The sequence below is a fragment of the Notechis scutatus genome, chromosome 1 (assembly GCF_049901735.1).
Source record: "Notechis scutatus isolate UNSWTSFEM ecotype Mainland chromosome 1, rNotScu1.2, whole genome shotgun sequence".
In the NCBI taxonomy this organism is placed as follows: Eukaryota; Metazoa; Chordata; class Lepidosauria; order Squamata; family Elapidae; genus Notechis; species Notechis scutatus.
This window is the reverse complement of record NC_142009.1, coordinates 317132584-317154580: the sequence shown is the minus strand read 5'-3', so window position 1 is coordinate 317154580 and position 21997 is coordinate 317132584. Positions and strand designations below refer to the sequence as shown.

Below are 21997 nucleotides of genomic sequence, written 5' to 3'. Positions count from 1 at the left end.
CTTTTGTCATGCTTAAATTCTCTAAATAGTTTAGCCTTTCAATATTGATCTTGTTCTCAGATTGATACATTTTAGGAAATGCAGCCTACAATATAAATGATTTAGAGGAAAGTTTTATTCATTGTACTTTATAGGTGCCCATTACATATACTCACCCACACCAACAACCTGCTCAATATGACTTTGAGAGTTACTGTTGTGCATCCTTTTCTTCATTCTTGCTGGGTTTGTACAACAGTGTCAATCACCTCTACCTCTGATGTATTACCTGAAGTCAGATCATGTATGTCCTGCAAACAGATTCTGTAAACCATGGGTAAAATATCTATGGATAAGTGTCACAGAAGTCCGACTTCAAAATATACTGCAGACTCTAAGTCTTGTTTAAGTTGGCTTTAAAATTCACTGGAATTTCCACCTATCACTATTTTAATTTTACTAGTGAAAAAATGGATGTATTGCCCTATGCTTCATCGGTGGGTATCTTAAATCAATCTCTTAGTCATCACTTTTCAAGATTGTTTATGTGCTCTTAAGGACTAGATTTCAAACCATATAAGGACTAGAGTTGATATGATAGCAGTCTTCCAGCATGTGAGAGGATGTTACAGAGAAGAGGGTGTCAATTTATTTGCCAAGGCACCTAAGGGCAAGACAAGAAATAATGGTTGAATCTCAAGTAGAGACCCAACTCAGAACTAAGGAGAAATTTCCTGACAGAACAATTAACCAGCTTTGCTTTCAAAAGTTGTTGGTGCTCCATCACTGAAGGTTTTTAAGAAGAGACTGGACAACCATTTGTCTGAAATTGTATAGGATCCCCTGCCTGAACAGGAAGTTAGACTAAAAGACTTCCAAGGTCCCTTCCAACTCTGTTATTCTGTACTGGGGCAAAATACGAAAATGTGATTCTCAGCATAGAGGTGCCAACAACCTGTGCCAATCCTTTTGACTCTTGATAATGGATTTCTCCAGGGAACTGGAGTTTCAGTCCCACTGAGACGAGGAAACCAAGCTTTCCTTCTCCTGTCGCTAGCAAAGTGCAAAACGCAAATCCAGTTTAATCCAACGTGTATGTGGTGGGGTTCAAGTTTTTTTTACTACCGGTTCTGTGGGCGTGGCCAGGGAAGGATACTGTAAAATCTCCATTCAGAGGTGGTATTTGCAAGTTCTCCGAACTACTCAACATTTCCGCTACCGGTTCTCCAGAACTGGTCAGAACCTGCTGAATTCCACCTCTGGTCCAGGTCATGGTTGTCCCAAAGGTGCTTTACTGAGCAACGTGGTATATGCAGTACAATTCAGTGAGCCTTGTGCAGATCTGTACATTGGGGAAACTAAACAACCACTTCATAAATGCATAGCACAACATAGGAGAATAAAACCATGAGGACTAGATTCAGCAGTCCATCTGCATTTAAAAGACGAAGGCCACTCTTTTGAAGACAGCAGAGTCCACATTTTGGACAGAGAGGACCGCTGGTTTGCAAGAGGGGTCAAGGAGGCCATCTATGCCAAAATTGAACAGCCCTCTCTCAACAGAGGGTGAGGGATATGACATCATCTATCTCCAGTCTACAACACAGTCCTTTCAACAGTTCCAAGAAGGCTCCGCAGTCCACACCCACCACTCAGGTGACCCTGAGGACGCAGATAAACCTCCAGGTGGCGTTAAGGACTCGCTAAAAGAATGCAAATGATCAGCTGCCGGCAAGGCACATAAATCCTTCCATTCCCCACCACTGAATCAGAGATGAAGAAGCTTCTTGGAGGAGAAGCGAAACGTCATCAAAGAAAAACCAGAAAGTCCAGCTGCCTCTTGAAAAAAAAAAAAAAAAAAGCACCTTTAGGAATCCAAACGTGTAGTTTTCTCCTCCTACCACTAGGAGATGCTGTGGTGGGAGGGAAGACAACCCACTTCAGGAGGAGGAGGAGGAGGAGGAAGAGGAGGAAGAAGGCCGCGCACCTCGAGAAGGAAAAGGGATCGTCACGCCCCCAACCGCAGGCCTAATTTCGGTCGCGGGAAGAGCCAAGGCTCGGGAATGGAGAGTTGAGATCACGCGACCTCTCGGACCCGTCCAATAGAATCGCGTAAGCCTGTTAGCGGGCGACCTTGTCACGTGATCAGGGTTCCTCCTTTTCCCGTCTTCCGGGAAGGCGGATGCAGTGATAAAGTGACAACAACGCTCACTTCCGCTTGGTTAAGAAAAGAGAGAGAGAGAGAGAGAGAGAGAGGAACAAGCGAGAGCAAGCAAGGATCGGCGGCTGTTCTCGCCGTGGTGGTCACCTTCTGTCGTCAAGCTCCCTCAGCGCGGCCCAGGTAAGTCGATGCGGGCCTGGGCTGCCCTTTTTCCTTCTTTCTATCTCGGGTTTGGGCTCAACGAGGGGCGGAGGGAAAGAGGGAGGAGGAGGCCTCGCTCTCCTTTTCGCCCTCTTGGCCTCTGGTGCGGCGGGGCTTCCTCTAAACGGACAGTTGGACGATTCTTCCCTCCCCTCTGGGTTCTCGCGGAAGCGCCCGTGGGGGGGTTTCCCGCGGGCTTCGGCTTCAGGTGAGTTGCAGCGGCTCCCGAAAGGCTGGTCACAGTTCAAGGATCGAAGAGCTTCTTGGTCCACGCCTGGCTAGCAAACACACCTTGAAAAGGAGCTTTCGGTTTCAATCCGGGCTGCTTGACCCGTAACGTGGGAAGGAAGCTGTGAGGAGGGCGATGGTTTTTGCTGGTTAGTTGTACCGGCTCGTATAGACCTATCTCAAGCTTTATGGTTAGGCTTTCGCAGCAGTTGACTTGGTTCATGCACCCATCCTAACGCTTTTTAATACGTTGCTGCTGTGGTGCATAGGTAACTGGGATATTGCACTTTGTAAGCCAGAGGTCTGCAAACCTGGCCTCTTTAAGACTTGTGGACTTCAATTCCCAGAATTCTCCAGCCAGCTTTGCTGGCTGGAGAATTCTGGGAATTGAAGTCCACAAGTCTTAAAGGGGCCAGGTTTGGGGAACCCCTGTTATAAGCTATGAAGGCTCAATTAATGAAAGTGGCACCCAAACACTTCCTTTGTGCTGCCTTTAAGCACTTTGAGGTGGCTGCTTCTGTGCAACACGACTTTCCTTTGATTCTGGGGTTTAAAAATGTAAAGTCTTTTACCATTTGTGCTGATAATATAAGTCTTTCGCTGTTTGGAGGCCCAGTAATCTCATTCAAGATTCTTAAAGAGCCCTCTAAAAGATGCTCATCTAAATAGTGGGTATTTATGATGTCCTCAGTAAAGGAAATAAATTATATCGGGGAATTTCCTGATGATGTGTCAAAGATGACAAAATCATGGAACACCACCACTCGCAGAACACAAAACCACATTCCTGAAGTTTGAGTATTAGGCAAAGGTACATTGCTTGATCTTGCCATTCTGAGCAGTACGGATTGGGAAAAAATATATATTTTGGATGGAAAATGGAACATTGTTAGCATGGATCAAGAAGAGAAAATGTTGCCAAGTGTAATTTAATGCTCCATAAAATAAGGATTATTTGACTGGGTTCACACCATGTACAATATTCTTTGTAATGCAGTGTATTGTACAAATCCAGGGTATTGGGCAAATTCAGTAAATTATGGTTCTCTTAACTGGGATAGAGTATTGTGCAAATATGGTCTTCCTGTTAGCAAAAGTATCTTTTAAAGTTCTGGCTGCAGTTGAAAGTGATTTACTAAACTATGTTCAAATTAGGTATTTTAGTAAGAAAGGTGGATTTTAGCTCTGAATTATGGGGCTATATAAATATATTTGGACCACAAAATTCCAGATGGCTGCTAAATAGCAGAGATTATTCTATATCTCTCCTATATCTTGTAATTTTCTGGATATTTTAAAACCAAGCTTTAACAGCTCTCTGGTGACGTTCAGAGAGCAATTCTTTGTCACATTCTTCTGTTGTGTTTTTAAAAGAGCAGGTTTCTTTTATAAGTTCTAAGTAGGCTGAGAAAACGGGACATATACACATTTTCAAGAGACTGAACCCCCTGGTATCTCTACATTATATGTTTGAGCTTCTTTGGAGAAGGAGTGTATTTTAGAATCAGAGTTGGAAGAGACCATCAGATCTGCCCACTTGAGAGACCTTCACTCTTCTGGGCAACTTTATTGAGTTATTCTTACTATTAGAAAAGGGGATTTTTTTTGGTCTGACGTTCAATTGGAATCACTGTTCTGTGACTTAAATCCACTTTTCTCTATTCTTTAGTTTGGAATGAAAGTGAACAAATCTTGACTTTCTCAGTGAAATCCTGCCAGGAATGTAAGAGTGCCATCCTCCTCAATTGTCTTTTTGCAAAACTAAAGATGGTATACCAGCTTCTTCCACCTCTTTTTACAGGGTTTAGTTCTACTCCTTTAATAATCATTATTCTCTGCCTGAACCTGTTTCAATTTCTTTGGAATCTTTTTAATCATTCCCAGAGTCAAATAAACTAGACTATTAGCCTCCAGTGATTTTGAAATTATCACCAGCATCTTTGGTTCCTTTCACATAAAGCAATTATACTTAAGTTGAAACAGCCTAAAACTGCTTGCCAAGAACTGCTGGAACTTTATTGTAGGATATATTACACATGGTCCTCAGTTACTTGACCACTCGTTCACAATTGTTCAAACTTATAATGGAGATATAAACAAGTGGTACTTACAACTCATTCTTGAAGTTCCTGCCATTGCAATGCCCCCACAGTCATATAATTGCAATTGGGGTGCTTGGCAACCAGCTCATATTTCCAACTGTTGCAATATCTCACAGATTGTGATTTGCAACCTTCACTGCCCACAAGCAAAGTCAATGGGGAAGCCAGCAGGAAGTCATAAGTGTCTGGCAGGAACAGCAGGCCCACAGTTGAAGAATTAACTTCTATTGCTCAAGCTATATACAGGAATCTTCAGACTAATGGTTTGTACCTGGGTCAGACTACATAAGATTTAATGGCATTCAAGAGAGCTCAAATTTCACCCTCTTTTGCCCATAAAGATTCTAGACTAATTCCCCATTTGTCTCCTTCTCCCCTCGGCCAGTCTCCCTCCTAAATGTCATGGTCACATGAGCTTTTTTAACAACTTGCAGTGATTTGTTTAACATCAGTAATGAGGAACTGCTGTTGCCAAGTGATGCAGTCACACAATGTGCTTTATATCTGCATTGCTTAAATTCTGATTGCAATTATTATTAGGTGAGGATTATGTGTATTGGAATCTTGAAAGCTTCACAGAATTTGTTTCTCATCCCCTTCTCTTTTTCATGGCTGAGTGCTGTTCACATAACTTCTCTTGCGTTTCTTCTTCAGGGTTATCTTCATACTCTTCTATAATTATTGAACTGTTCTTATTATTGGAGATACCAGAAACTGTCTTTCTATAACTAAAAACATTTATTTTGTGACTTTCACAGAAATATTGTTCTTTTGTGTGATACTCAAGCGCTTGAAAAGTGCTATAATATCTCCCCTAAGCCATTTGTTTTAAATTCTAAGCATATACCCAGTTTTTTAGATTAGATTAACAGAGTTAGAAGGGACCTTGTAGGTCATCTAGTCCAACCCCCTCGCCCAAGCAGGAGACCCTACACCATTTTTGACAGATGGCAGTCCAATCTCTCTTTGAAAGCTTCTTGAAAGATGCTCTCACAACTTCCGAAGACAAGCTGTTCCATTGGTTGGTTGTTCTCACTGTCAGAAAAGTTCTTTCAGCCTCTTCTGATAAAGGAAAACTAAAAGGGAAGATATCAGGAAGTGATCCTTTCATTAAACACATGGTTTCTGGCAATGGTGGGATTCAAATAATTTAACAATCTGTTCACCCAGGGTCAGATTGGCTGTTATGGGAGGCATGGCCCATCTCTATCCTCCAGTTCCGTCGCACATGCAGGACAACACTCCCATGACGGCCAACTGACCCTGGGTCAACCAGTTGTTAAATTACCCTCCCCCGCCCCTGCTATCAAAGTGGATCCTGGGCACTGTGCTGTGCTGCAATGGAGAAACGGGCATGAGGGAAGGAGAAGGCCACTTTACCTCTTCCTTCTCCCTGCTCCTCTCCTTCCCTCATGCCGGCTGCTCCGTTGCCCGTTTCTCCATTGCAGCACAGCGCAGTGCCCAGGATATACTTTGATAGCGAGGGTGGGGGGAGGTAATTTAACAACCAATTTGCCTGAACTGCTGTGAACCAACTGAATCCCACCACTGGTTTCTGGGTACTGTATTTTTTGCACTACAAGACGCTCTGGAACATAAGACGCACCTAGCTTTTGAGGAGGAAAACACAAAAAAATCTGCCTCTGCCTCCCAGTATCCATCCGGTATGCATCTGGCTTGTGTCCTTGCAGCAAACAGCCTTCAGCACGTTATCGCAGCCCCAGCATGTGGCTCCTCAGGCCTCCGCTCTGTTGCACCCACCACCAGTGAACTGAGCTGAGCTGCCGCCACCACCACCGGGGAACGCTGGAGCCTTTGATGCCGAGCAGTTGACTGGCGGGTGGTTTGGCCTCCTGGAATACTGCCGATCAGCTGTTCTAGGCGGTGGGGATTGCCACCGATCACCGCTGTTCGCTGCCAGTGCAGATTGCTGCTGGCTATCACCACTTCCCCTGCCGCAATATTCGCTCTATAAAACACAGACATTTCCACCCACTTTTTGGGCAGAAGGGAAAGTATGTCTTGTAGTGTGAAAAATACGGTATATGATCATGCCTTTTGTCCTGGCATCTATTCCAGTTTCTTTCCTTCTGAATACAATTATTGGAGATTGGATCTGACTAAAACAAAATAAAATGAAAGTTTGCTTTTTGCAAGAAATGATACTTGTTTCAACCTAAAATTGTGCTTGCAACCAGTTTCTATTCCAATATTTTCTTTTGCTAATATTGTTAGTAAGACATTTCCCCATTTCACATCCATGCATTTGATTTTTAAAGTAAACAATTCTGAACTTGTCTCTTTTAAAATTCATTGTTTGGTTTTGTTTTATTATACCAATTTTGTTTCTGCTGATTTCTTATTCCTTGCATCTTTCAGCTTTCCTGCTAATATTTTTCTATATTTTAGTATCCATCTCCTTAAGCAAAATGATGCTGTCTACACTTTAAGAATATAAGCCATAGGGCAGTTGATCCTGCTTAACTGTGTGCTCTTTGAATTACATGGGATTTTATCAGCTAATCAGTTAGCTAATGAGAAGAATAGTATAAGATTTAGAAATAGTTTTCTTAGTTGTCTTTTGTCAGTCATTGGGAAAATAAAAATATGTTCTAGAATAGCGGTTCTCCATCTTTCCACCTTGGCCTGGCACAGAGTAAGTGTATGAGAGTGGCAGGTGCACATGTCCTCCACTAGTACGAATGGAGACAGGGGGCACTTAAACTCACACACAAAGTTACACTTGTGTGAGCACAACTTCACCACGCACACTTGTCCATTGCTAGTGTGGCCTGGTTTCAAACAAGCCCCTAGTAGTGGGCTGGGGGTTGGGGACCTCTGTGCTAGAAGTTCTGATTACACCAGAGTTTTTTGTGATTGTTATGGTGACACTGTGAGCAGAGCAAAATCATTCTTTTATTATAATAGTAACCTTTAAGGGATCTATAGGACATTGAACTTCCAGAGGAAAAAAATGGAGGACTGAAGACAGCTTTGCTATTAGTGGAGCCAATAATCGCCAGCAACCAGATTGGCATCTTGAAATTCCTCTCTGGATAAAGATGGGGTCCTGGGATTACCCACAAGTACTCCATACAGAACCACCCTGTGAAGATACTATAAAACAGCTTCTGACAGGTTTTATTGCTGTGGAAACTAAGGGAAAGTCAGCTTTGCCTAAGCCGTGGTTTGGAGCCTTCAAATGGACATTGTGTTTAACCACTTTTCTGGAAATCACTTGTTAACTATTTTTTTTTTTTTTAATATTAAGAACCTTCAGAACAACCCATTTCATTATAATGGGTGATTCTCCTTCTGTTCTCCGCTAAAAAAGTTTCATATGCATTTAAGGACTTAGCTTTCTTTTTACTTTGAAATAAACAGCAAAAGGGTGATTAAAGAGTGATTTTTGGAAAATTATAAACAGACTAAGGGCCACATGGATTGGAAATAAGATTCTAACATTAATTATAAGAATCGTTCCTGTGGGTTATTTAAAATCCCATTAAACATATATGAAGATTTTTAATCTAAAAGGTAAGAAATCTTCCTGTGGGATTTTTTTTTCTTTTTTAATTTTTTTTCTCTCTGTATTTTTTTCTTTTATATTTTCCTTGATTTCTGTTTGTGTGTTATCTCTATGTCTGCCAATTTTAATATAAATTATTAAAATAAGGTATTTATAGGACATTAATTGTATAGTGTGTTAAATATTGGGTTTAGGTGTTTAATATGTTTAATAAAACTGAGCTACTTGTGGGATTATTTTATTCTAAGAACACCTGCCTATCCCACAGATTCCCATGGGGCAGGCATATCCCAGGTTCCCACATTTAAATATTATATTGTCTTACGGAAGTTAGGAAACGTGTTTTCAATGGCTGTCCCTGTATTCTGGAACAAGCTACCTCTGATATATCAACTACTTGCCTTTAGGAAAACCATTAAAAAGCTGCTTTTTGATAATGAAATAACCAAAATATATTCCAATAAACACCATCCAAGTGCCAGCTGGATGGTGTTTAATGGAATCTCTTCTGGTTATTTCATTATCACGTTTGGCTGCCATTTTGCATGCTACGTTTTATGTAGTAGGTTGCTCTTTTTTTAAATGTATTTTTGTCGTTACTGTATACTTTTGTTTACACTAACTAGAATCTAGAATCCCAGTTTGAGTTGGGTGGGCTTATAAATGCATTAAATAAATAAGTAAAATGTTTTTATATTCATGTAAGCCGTCTTGAGTCACCATGTGCGAATAGGTGGCAATATAAATTTTCTGAAATAAATATATAAAATAAAATAGTATTGATATTGAAACAGATATTTTAAAGAGATAATTGGTTTCATCAACTGTGATAATTCAGTTCATGGTCATTATACTGGCTTCACATATTTGTATATGCTTGCCTAATTCATGCTGTTTCTTCAGACTCCTTTTATGTTCTGCCATAAAATAGTATAGTATTGAAAGGAATCATGCAGGTAGTATAGTGTGATGGCTCTCCATATAGCTCTTGATCCATTACTTGACTTTCAGTGTTGCTGTCTTCTCTCAGTGGGTGTAGTATTGCCTGTTTCTAAGCTGCTTCCTGAGGGTGAGATGAGCAATAAGCTTTGTGCCACTTTTGGTCACAGCTAAGTCTAACCTAGGTTTAATACGCAGCAAGCAAGAGCTGTCTGGTTATATTTATCTTTCCCCATTCCTAGCCTAGGTGTGGTGCCAACAATGATGACTAGTAGAGTAGCAGTTACTGCTGCTGAAAATTGTTCTATTTTTAGCTTTTCCATAACTGAGAGGCAAAGTAATTTTTTACCAGCATGTGTTCTTTTAGAATGATACGGCTGAGGCTCTTGGTTTCCTCTTTCAGCACAGGAAGCCAAAGCCAGATTCAGTAGAACTCCTAAGTAAATATGGAAGTGGGGAGGGAGGAATTCCTCTCATGCGAAAAATGACAGAAGCAGATTTTAGCATTACTGGCTAACCTTGATATTTGGCATATGGCTTGTGTGGCTAAATGATAGGTAGTCCTCAACTTAGTACCCACATTTGGAACTGGAATCTTCGCCGCTAAGTCACGCAGCCATTAAATGAGCGTGCCTGTTTTTGTGACAGTTTTTGCAAGGGTCATTAATTGAATCTAGCTTCCCCATTAACTTTGCCGAAGCCATCTGGGAAGATCACAAATGCAGCCAGCAATTTATTAAGCTAATCGTTGTTTTTCTTTTTCAGGAAAAATGTTAGCTGCGGATGAATTTTCGGTGAGTGGTCCATTCTCTCAGCCTCGTCAAGTGTAAACAGTTTGTAACAAGTAATGAAAAGAATTGTTGCTTTTTATAGAGAAAATCTCACTATAGTATGTTAAATTTAAGTGAAAAGTAAGTTTTTATGAGTTTTCATAAAGTGAGGTTTTTATAAGCACTAAATAAGTTTGTTTCCAATTTGAAACAAATCATCACGTTTTGGAAGTTCTGCTGAAGCTGTAGCTGTTCTTTCCAAAGAAAATTTGAAATACAGGTAGTCCTTGGTTAATGACTTCTCGTCCAGGTAATCAAAAGATCCATTCTCCCAACAATACACACACATCCCTTCCATCATCTATCCTTCTCTGTCTCCTCCCCGTCCCCTCTCCATAGATTTATGTATTTATGTTTCCTATTTCTGAACCACCCATCTCCCTCAGTAGATGCTACTGATGTTCCAGCACAGTATACAGCAGGGGTGTCCAACCTTGGCAACTTTAAGAATTGTGGACTTCAACTCCCAGAATTCCTCAGCCAGCTTTGCTGGCTGAGGAATTCTGGGAGTTGAAGTCCACAAGTCTTAAAGTTGCCAAGGTTGGACACCCCTGGTATACAGTATCCCACCAACTTGCCTTTCTGGCTCACCTCTGAGCTACTCATGGCCTTCCATCCCTGCCTTCAACCATTGCTGCCACTGAATTAGCCTATGCAGCTGTTTCTTATTGAGATGGTCTCAGCATCAGGCGCCCAGCATGGCATATTCCACAGGCCTGTTCACACACACATACACACACACACACACACACACACAGTTCCTCTTTCATTGTCTCCGGTTTAAACAGTAGATGAGTGAGAAGTTATTGGTCAGGCATTAATCACAAGATCCCGCCAATATTTTGTTTTCCCAGCTGGCTGATGCTCTACCAGAGAGTTCTCCTGCCAAGAGTTCCTCTGTGGGCAATACGAAGCCACCTCAACAGCCCAGTCAGCCTCCACAAGCCTGGCCAACCTCTAGTCCCTGGAATAACGCCCCAAGTGCTCCTCCCGCAGCTCCATCCGGTTTGCCTCCTAGCTCATCGACTTCCAACGTGCCTTTTGGACCGCCACCAACAGGAATGTATCCTTCCCTCCCCCCTGGGGCACCAGTTCCTTTTCCTCCTCCTGGTTCTACTTGTCCTCCAGGTGCTCCATATCCACCCCCTGGTCCTGCCCCACCAGGGCAATATCCACCACCAAACATGCCCTTCCCAGAGATTCCAAGGCCATACGGGGGTCCCACTGAACCAGGTGCTCCCCCTGCGGCTGTTGGAGCATGGGGATCCATGCCCACTGGAGGTTGGGGAGCCTCAGTTGGGGGACAGTATCCTGCACCTAGTGTGCCATATCCACCTCCAGGGCCATATTCCACTCCCACTCAGACTCCAGGGGCTGCTCCTACAGTGCCTTGGGGTGCTGTCCCCCCAGGACCATGGGGACCTTCGCCTCCTGGCCCCTATCCTCCACCAACAGGATCCTATCCAGCTCCAGGGATGTACCCAACGCCACCTAATCCTTACCAAGTGCCACCTGCGCCTGCTGGAGCACCATCCATACCTGGTGGCCCTCATGTAAGTAATAGTTTCCTCAGTTATGGTGCAGCTAAAACTTCAGAGGCAAAGGAGTCTAGTAATCAGATTCATGCCCATTTGATGTAGTTCCTGTTTATTGCTGTGGCTTCCAAGTGTTTCTGTGAATTTGTCTAAGGAGCCTTGGTTGATTGCAAAATGTATCTAGGGTGCACAGTATTTATATGGCAAATTAAACTTCATAATTGCCTTATACCATATCTTGAAACTGGGTGTTTCCAGGGAAAGACTAATATCTGTGAATAAAATGGCTTCCCCTGCTGTTTAGAAATTTTCATAGAGTTCCCAGAAAACATTTTGAAAGCATAATAGCTAAAATGACTGGGTTTGACACAAATGTAAAAGAATTGGTCCTACCATCAGATTTAGCAAGCTCTTAAATTGAGAGGATATTACCTTCATCCCCTTGGAAAAGGAATAATTATAAGGCACTGTATAAACATATGTTTAAAATAAATTATTAATCTCATTGCATCTCTACCAACATTAACTTACTCAAGCCTTTCCTAGTATATAAGTGTAGTGAAGCAATAACCCCTTTTAATAAAATGTCATGTAAGATACTTTTGGCATTGATGTTGATAGTTCTACCCACTGTCCAGGTAAAATTGCAAACACGAATTCTTTGTGCAGTTTACTTGTAACCCTTAGTGTTTGTATGTAAAATATCTGTTTTAGGAAAAAAAGGGAAAGATCAGGCATGGCTCTTGTTGGTAAGAAGGTTGGGATTTTCATACAAGTCTCTTCACATAGTGTGTTGTCTGGCTAGGACAAAGAGAATGCCACTGTATGAGATAGTGGGATTCTCTGGCCAACAGATGCTATTTAAAAGCATGTCATTTTATTGGCTTAGTATAGGTAGTTCTTGACCTACAACCACTACAATTGCTACAACCAAGATTTCCATTGCTAAGCAACACAGCTGTTAAGTGAATCACTGCAATTCTTAAGATAGTATCACAATTGTTAAGTGAATCTGGCTTCCCCGTTGACTTTACTTTTCAGAAGGTTACAAAAGGTGATCACATGACCCTGGGACACTGCAAACATCATAAATACATGCCAGTTACCAGTGTTGATCAGGTGACCATGGAGACGCAGTGATCATAAGTGTGAAAAACAGTCATACTTTTTTCATTACCGTTGTGTCTGCGAACGGTCACTAAACAAATGGTCGAGGAATACCTGTACCCGTTTTCCACAAGTCATTCTGTCACAAGGGAGTGGCATAGTGGTTCAGTGGTTAAGATGCTAGGCTTGTCAGCTGGAAAGCCGACAGCCCAGGTTCGAGACCCAAGCACCATGTGACGGGTAAGCTATCGTCTCCCCAGCTCGAAAGCAGTTCGAAAGCATGCAAATGCAAGTAGATAAATAGGTACCACTTCGGTGAGACGGTAACTGCTCTGTGCTAGCCACACGACCATAGAAATGTCTTTGGATAGCACTGGCTCAGTGGCCTTGAAACAGAGATGAGCACTGCCCCCTATAGTCAACAAGTAGCAGAGTAAAATCCGGGGAGACTGGATCTTTTACCTTTATTCTGTCGCAAGCATAGAATGTTTCTGGGCCCATCATTGCTATTCCCCCTTGTCAGAATTTGATGTTATTTGTTTTGACCCTATGCAAGTGGTTTTAGGAAGCTGCAGGTGGTTCATACAAAATGGCAATACATATCTGACAAATTCTAACTTTTCTATTTCATTTTTTTTTTAACTAAAAATATTTGATCTTGGAACAACAGAAACTGATTGTTTTCATGTTTATCTTTTTTTTTCTAGCCCTACCGTTGAACTTGTGGCAGGCTGATGAGGTACTGCCTCCCTACCTATTTACACAGAAAAGTTTTTAGTAATCTTTTGGAGTCTTGAAGAGCCTACCTGTGTTCTGCCAGCCCATTTGTGGTGTGAGGGAGCACTCCTCCAACGCTTATTTTGTGTGAGATGGATTAGGATAAACAAGTTGACTGCCCCAGCTCTCTAATCCTTACTCTAGTCAAGATTTTATCACGTGACATTAGCCTAATGAGTAAGGACTAACCCTGGATCAATACTACAACTATTTCTTAATTGCTGATTTAGAGGATTGGCCTGATTGACTGACCACATCTTAATTTAAATAATTTCAGTTACCCGGAGAAGCTTCTGAAGAAATGAGCTAGGCACCCTTCATCAAAGAGAAGCAAAGAACATTAATTTAAAGCAGTTCTCGGTATCAGACTTGATTTGTTCCATTTGAGAAACCTTTGTAGAGATGAACATCTGATATCTGATGCTTAGTTCATACAACAAACAACCTTGGGGAGCATCAGTTTGGTTTAGATGTTCAGGTAGTTCAAATAGATATTTCTGACATGAGTTTTCCAGCTCTATTAGCCATCATATTTGTTGTGAGCCATCTAAAAATAATCTGCTTTTAAGTCTGAAGCTAAAACAATTTGGTTTTGGCTTGAGCAAGCCTCAAAACCGTTTGAAGAGTTTTCTATGCTTCACTTCTGCAAAGCAAACTTTCTTTTTAAAAGTTCTTGCAAGAAGGAGTGGGAATATAATCAGTATAACCTCTTCTCTGGCAGCTCCAGTGTCTTTGAAAATTAATTTGGAAACTTTACTTTCATGTGAACGTCTGGTTTCGGGATAACAAACTAAACAGGAAAGTTTCTCTACTTGAGGATGTGTCTTAATGCTCATGATTAGATTATTGCAATTTAATTAGTTAAAATGTACTTGATGAATATTGTCAGTAGATGCAACAATCTAGATATACAGTTTTCTCACTTCAGTTTTGGGATGAACACCAAAAAGCCAGTCCCTTGTGGAATTTCCCATGGAGGAAATATGCTGGATTCATTCATCACGGTTCACAAAGAATACAACATTGCATCGCTGTCTTACTGATAAGTCCATGTTTTGACAACTTTCTTCTGTGGTCTCCAGAAATTTGCTTAACACTGATATCTAGCATTTATCATAAATTGGCTATTTTCAATCTTTAGGAAATAACTTTGCAGGAGAGATTTTTAGGGATTTCATATTCTAAGGAATAATGAACTAGCTTTAATTTAGTAAGAATGGATAAGACTTGGGCATGTGTCCTGTAGTGTTTGTGGAAATATTTTATTTCCTCACATCAAATGAATTTGAAAAGGCTCTTCATTTTCTTCCCCATCCCTTCTTGTCCTAGTTTTATAAGCATTTCCCATCCCCCACCCACATTGGTCATCTTCCTGTTTTTCCTCAACAGCCAGCTTCTCTTGAAGGATATTGCATCTTCCCATTAACTTTAAACCACAGAAATTTGTATGGGCAATGGCTTTAGAATTCCAGTGATCTTTGGAAATATCAGATAATTTAGGTTAATGGTGAGAACTGCAGCTTGGCAAGTTTCAGAAGTAAGCTAAATTAGTTATTTTCAAGTAGCATTGAGAGCACCAGTGCTAATGAACTCTGAAGTGACATCCCATTAACTTTGTATTATTTAAAGCAGTTATTTGAGGAGAGGTATGTTTTTCTTCATTGTAGAGGCATCCCACTTTCTCATTTTGAGTACACTGTTGGTAAACCTATCTGTCTCTGATGACATCTTGCTCCATATATTCCAGGTTTGGACTGCATGACTGGCTTTAAAAAGGAATCCATTAAATATTAAAGTGAAGTATTGACAAGTTTCGATTGTAGAAAGATACTAAGAAGCTTTGTCGGAATTCCAGTTCAGATTTGAAAAATTTAGATATTTCCTATGTTGGCTTACAGTGAGGGAGACTAATGGCTGACAATATACGTATACAAGTTTGTGATACTTGCCAGAACACTCTTGAAGTGAATGCAATTATATGAAATAAGAAATGTGGATCAAAATATAGAACAGGTTAGTATTATTCTGTGTTCTGCCTATTCTATAGAAATATTAAATTTTACGAACTCTTGAAGAATGCTGAAAGACATTTTGCAAAGTTTTTCTAAGATGACAGAATACTTTTTTTTTGCTAAACCTTTGCTAAAATCAAGCTCACAGAATAGATTTGCCCTAATACATATTGATTTCTCCTCATCCTAAAGCTGAATTATGATAAAAACACAATTTTGTGTTTCTAGCTATTAGTACAAATCTACTCAAAAAGAAGTCCTATTACCTTCAGTGACTTTTATGTAAGCGGTTGTAGGGTTGGAGCTCTGTGTCAGACTGGGACCCTGCTTAAACTAGAAGTACAAGCATTCTGGCAGGGCTTCCTCCATGTTATATCTGCTGATGGGATTGGCTGAGATTCTGGGCCCTGCACCTGAGAAAGATGGTCAGCCATTGTTCCAAATAAGGGATTGTAGCATAAGAAAACTAACACAGCATTTTATATAGTTAACAAAACTCTAAATGTTACCTGTGCATATCATTCAGATTCTGCTGCATTAAGGGTTGGGAAGGCAGAAAAGATTCCATTGATAGGCCTGCAGCAGCATTTGCACCGTCCTTTGTCGCTGGAACTTTTGCAAGCCTATTAGCCGTTTGCTTGATTTTTCTTGTGGCATAATTCCACATTCAATGCCTTGGCCCCCTTTCCACAGAAATATTCATACAGAACACTATTTCTGCCTACAAAAGATTCTGTCAGCCTTTAATTTACCTTTAATGCATCACGTAGATGCTGGAGGCAAAGATGACTATAAGAAACTGCAGAGGCAGTAAAATAATGATTGCAACTGACACAGTTCTGTCCTTGTATCAAGACATTTGAGGCTAGCCTGTAAGTTGCATAGTGTGATGACACCATCCTGTGCACATTATTTGCCTTTCTACACTGGCTGGAAATCCTTTGGTTTATTGTCCAAGAAGAGGAGGAAAAAATATATGGATCTTTGGTTATTCGGGTTTTCTCCCGCGTAAAATTGGAAGTATCTAGGCGACGTTTCGATGAAGTCTCATTCATCATCTTCAGGCTTGTGTCTTCAGCTTTGTGCTTCTCAGAGATTTCTCTTCTCCTCTGAGAAGCACAAAGCCGAAGACACAAGCCTGAAGATGATGAATGAGACTTCATCGAAACGTTGGGGTATTTTCCCACGTCATTGTAGTTGTGCTTTTAAAGTTGTAGCAACGTTTCGGCAGAATCTCATCTGCCATCATCAGGCTTCTGTATGGTGTTCATCACAGATGAACTACAATGACGACGTGGGAAAATACCCGAACAAAGCTGAATGCCATACATGTAAGTACCCGCGAAAACTTAAGAAAACAAACAAATACACACACACACACACAGAGGAAGAAAGGACAAGATACACACACACACACACACAGAGGAAGAAAGGACAAGATACAACCAGATTTTTAAAACGGGCAAGCTCTGTGGTTCACAACCCAATTAAAACTAAGCTTGCAAGTCTTGATGGAGGTTCAGCATCTCTGCTTATCTTATTCCTTCATGTTAAGAAGTTTTTCCTTGCCATATGGAGATACTATTCCTCTAACAATGGAAGACTCCCTTTCAGAAAGCAATTGTAGTTTGACGCTGTGTAGTAAAACCTTTTTAACCCTTCTGTCTCATGTGTGAGTGATTTGGGGCATGATGCTTGTTATGCAATGAAATTTGTATTGTTCCTCTATTGTGTTGCTTGTGAGCTAAAACTGCTGAGAAGTTTGGGATGGGTTGTTTGGCTTGTGTTTCTGGGATGTTTATTTAACTGCTTTTGTTTATGACATGGAATTATTAAGCAATCACACTTTTGAAGTATAGACCATATCACCTGCTGCTGTATTTTTTTTCTTTATAGATGACAAATATTTACTGTATGATGGTAGCGAAGAGGCTTTAAATACAGGATTTGATATTTTTTGAAAATGGTGTTATTTTTTGTATACACTTAGACATTTAACATATTTCAAAATGAGACTGTACACAATACACTTCATAAAGGTTTTGTTTCAGCTGCTTGCCTCTATAACAAAAGTTTTTACCAATACTTACAAAGTGATTTTAATACACTTTGATTGTTGAAACATCACAAAAGATTCTGGGTAATTTATTTTGATTAGATGCTAAGAAAACAGATCTTTACTACCCCTCTTACTTTAATTCATTATATTTCAAGGGGGTGGAGGAGACACAGATATTATAGGGGCATCCAATTCAAGTTGACAAATTCAGTTTTTCCAATTCAATAAAAGATATAACTTTAGACTAAAATGGGGGAAAACACCAAAACATTTTAAGCTGTTTTAGTTTTTGGCAGCACAAGGACAAATAATAGACCCTTTAGAGAAAATTAATCAGCAAAATTTAATCTAGAAATATTCTCCCTATACTACATCTTTTTAGGGGAGAAATAATGGAAATACTGTTCCAGATTATCCTTCAATCCTATAGTTAATTTGTGCTGTACCAATACAAAAAATGTTCAACTTAAATACTTTTTCTGATCCCTAACAATTAAAAAAGTTTCTACTAAAGAGTAAGGAGTGGGCTATGTCCTCTTCTAGTTTAAACAATTCTGAAAATTGCTGAAGCTCTCTGGGACAACATGATCTGGATGGGTGAATTTGAATACTATATAGCAGGGCTGTCAAACTCCTGCCCATGGGTCAGAAGCATCACATGTTGGCCACGCCTGGTTTAGTGAAAGGGGAAAAAGTCCTGATACATCACGCCACCATGATGACATGAGTTTGACACTCCTGCTGTAGAGTAACTCTTAAAACAGAATATGGAACATAAGCTGCATTTTTTAAAAATCCCTTGAATTAGTCATAACCTGATCCCAAAAGTTCTCAGAGAAGATAAGGGATCAGGATGAGTCAGAACCAGCAGTCAAGAAAGGTTGAATGCTGGTTGATCCCATGCCTATCCAAGGCAAGATACCCTGACCTTTAACCGAGGATCTCCTTCACCCAGCCCCACCAATGCATCAGCATTAAAGAGGCAGCAACCAAAAACACAATGTTGATGGCCTACAGCCAACTAGTCAGTAGAGTTAATCTCGAAGAAGGCTAGGGCAGATGAGAAACAGCTGTGTTTGGGTGGAGCTTGGTGCCGGGGCTGTTTAAGAAACAACTCAGCAGGCAGAGATTTTCTGAAATGATATCATGTACTTTTTGAATATGTGAAGAAATATTTCCTTGCTGGCTTCTTTCTGAAATCATAACTTTTGAGCAGTCTCAGACTGCTACCTGCTTGGTATGTCTTTAACATATACAAACTAGTCATAAATATGGATTTATGACCAGGGATAAGCCCAATAATTTGACATTTGTCAACAGATAAGCATCTCTTTGAAACCTGAACAAGCAGGAATTAAAAATGCTGCTGTGGAGAGGGACTTACATTGGGAACCCCACCTGGTTGGCTGCCAGGATTTATAGTAACACTGGTTTTAATTGGTACTTTATTCTATGTGCAGTATAAGATATTTCTCCTGCATACAAGCAAACTTAAGGTTAGTTGAAATAAGTGTGACTGGCCTAATGTCCCCCAGTGAGTTTCTATGTTTAATGGTGGACTCAAGTAGCATCTCGATGTCAGCAGCATATGAGTCCTATACACATGAGCTCTGGAAAGCAGCACTTACTTACACTTGAGTTGCCGAAATCTAGCCAACTTAAAATATGTTGCATATGCTAAAATGTGCTAAATACAGTTCTATAGATTCCAGCTCTGTCAGATGTGTAACCATGTTTTACTGCTTATTGCTCATGTTTATATCCTTCCACAATCCAACAAGATTCTTGGTGATTTTATTGGAATATACAAACAACTAAAATATCCATGATCCATTTAACAATGCTTAACAAAGTGCAAAGTAGTAGGCAGAACATTCAAACGCTCTTCCAGAGGATGTTTTCAGCTGCTTTCTAGGGGGCAGCTAAAGTTGAGAGTTAATCTAAAATGTACAAGGAGGCTATTCCAGAGGTTTGGTGCTGCTATAAAAAGCAGTAATTCCAAACTTGCCAAAAGCAAATCCTGAAACTGAGGAACCACTAGCTACTTCTCTCCAACAAGATCAAATTGATCAGGGCCAGTTCCAATGGTCCTAAAAATAACCTGAGCAAAACCATAAAGGCTTTATAAGTTAAAAGCTGGCATTTAAAATCCTCCAGGAGTCCAGAGAAAACCAATCCAGGGGTAGGTATCCCCATAGCAAAGGTATTGTCTCCCATCAGCAATTATGGGATAATATGGTATAACACTGGGTGGTCTTTAAAGGCAACCCCATGGAAAATGCATTGCAATAATCCAGTAATATTCTAGTAGCATCCTATCTATGGATTTACTGTATTCTCTATAAACCACAACTGATTGACATAAATCTACAGGTAGTCCTTGACTTAAGATCACCGTTGGGACGAGAATTTCCATTGCTAACTAAGGTGAATGAGTGATTTTATAACCTTTTTTTTTACCATGTTAAGAGACTCACAGTAGTTATAAAATGACCCATGCAGCCATTAAATGAATTAAATGAGTCAATAAATGAATCCAACTTTCCACGTTGACTGCTTGTTTGAAGGTGGCTGAGAAGCAGAGGTGGTGTTCAGCAGGTTCTGACCAGTTCTGGAGAACCGGTAGAAATTATGAGTAGTTCAGAGAACTGGCAAATACCACCTCTGACTGGCCCCGTCCCCATCTATTCTCTGCCTCCCGAGTCCCAGCTGATCGGCTGGGTCTTCTTTTGTTGCCCTGCATAGGAGAAGGGAGCTGGAAAGCAGGTTAGTGGGGTGGGGAGGGAATAGGATTTTGCAGTAACCTTCCCCTGGAGTGTGGTGGGAATGGAGATTTTACAGTCTCCTTCCCCTGCCACGCCCACCAATCCACTCCCACAGAACCAGTAGTAAACATTTTTTGAATTCTATCACTGCTGAGAGGGTTGCAAATGGCAATCATGACCCTGGAATGCTGCCACTTGTCATAAATAGATGCTGGCTGCCAAGCAGCTGAATTTCAATCACGTGACCATAGGGATGCTACAAAGTGTGACTTCATAAGTAACTTTTCAGTGTAACTTTGCTAACCGTGGTTGTAAAGTGAGGACTACCCATTCTTGCCTTTTAAAGTACAAGTGCAGTTTCATGGTTCAGCCAGAAGAGAGCACTCTTTTGCAACAAACTTCCCATTTCACTGTGTTCGCTATGAAAGGATGTCCCACAGAAGAGTATTAATATACTGTGTAGTTCGTTCTATGTCGAGCCCATGGAAATATAAGTCAGATTCCTAATAGCAAGAGGAATCTGAAAGTGCAAATAGTTTCCCTGTGGGGTAATGGCTTTTTTTTTTCATTGAGAATATTCAATACAAGCTGGGCGGCCATCAGGCTTTAATTTGGATTCCAGCAATGGGCAAGGACTTTGACTGAATGGCCTAGCCCTAGATGATTCCTTCCAGTGATGTAACTGCATGAATTCCCAGCCAGTAAGGCCAATAGTTGGAGATCAGGAGAAACTGTTCCAACACAACTGGAGAGCACAAGGTGTGAAAGGCTGGAATAATGATGCTAAATAAAAAGTCCTTAAGGCAGTTCAGTCAAATTGAAATGAATCATTATTTTCCCAGCTGCAATCTTTTTAACAGAGTTGGAAAGGACTTTGGAGATCTTCTAGTCCAGCCCTCTACTCAAGCAGGAGATTCTACTATTTCAGGCAAATGGTTCAATTTCTTCTTAAAAACCTCCAGTGGTAGAGCACCCACACTGATTAATTATTACAACTCAGGAAATTTCTCCTTAGTTCTAGGTTGCTTCTCTCCTTGATTAATTTCCACCCATTGCTTCTTGTCCTACCCTCAGTTGCTTTGAAGAATAGCTTGGCTCCCTCTTCTTTGTGGCAGCCCCTTAGATATTGGAACACTGCTATTATGTCGCCCCTAGTGCTTCTCTTTGTTAGACTAGACCATACCTAGTTCCTGCAACTGTTCTTCATATGTTTCAGCCTCCAGTCCCCTACTCTTCTTTGTTGCTCTTCTCTGTACTCTTTCTAGAGTCTCGACATCTTTTTTATATTGTGACAACCAAAACTGGACACAAGATTCCCAGTGTGGTCTTGTCTGTAAAAGGAGATACTGTAATAATGCTAACCTTTTGTGGGAAGTCCCCCCTCCCCTCCTGGAAGATTGAAATATTTTGGGAAATATTAAAAAGGCAGAATATTGCATTTCCCTAAAGAAGAAATGGAGAAACATGCTCTCAAAGACAGAAAGCAGCCCCCAAGTCTGTCTTAATAGCCCACAGCAGATGCCAGCACTTAAGAGATAAAGAGCTTACTGAAAGAGAAACAAGTATCTAGATAGCTCTATTCATAAGCAAAGCAAACACTGCAGGCAGAAATCCATTCAAGACAGGATATTTCAAAACTCCTTGGCAGAATGGTAGGGTTAGCATGCAGTCCCTCACCCAAGATCCAACACAGGACAAAAGCCATTAGCCACAATCGGAATTACACCCTTTCAGAAGACAAATTCCTTCATTGCACCCCCCCCCAGAGCAGTC

The 21997-nt window shown here is 40.8% G+C and overlaps 1 protein-coding gene across 2 annotated transcripts; it reads left to right on the top strand.

The window, feature by feature from the left end:
- Nucleotides 1-2141: 2141 nt before the first annotated feature.
- MAPK1IP1L (mitogen-activated protein kinase 1 interacting protein 1 like) lies at nucleotides 2142-15473 on the top strand. Of its 2 annotated transcripts, none has more exons than XM_026670235.2 (4): nucleotides 2142-2320; nucleotides 9905-9933; nucleotides 10824-11522; nucleotides 13319-15473. In XM_026670235.2, exons 2-4 carry the CDS (start codon nucleotides 9910-9912, stop codon nucleotides 13328-13330), a joined length of 735 nt encoding a protein of 244 aa, XP_026526020.1. In that variant the 5' UTR covers nucleotides 2142-2320; nucleotides 9905-9909; the 3' UTR covers nucleotides 13331-15473. The 2 variants fall into 2 exon arrangements, with proteins under 2 accessions (XP_026526020.1, XP_087808554.1); XM_087952428.1 differs by lacking the exon at nucleotides 2142-2320 and adding an exon at nucleotides 4269-4292.
- Nucleotides 15474-21997: the final 6524 nt, after the last annotated feature.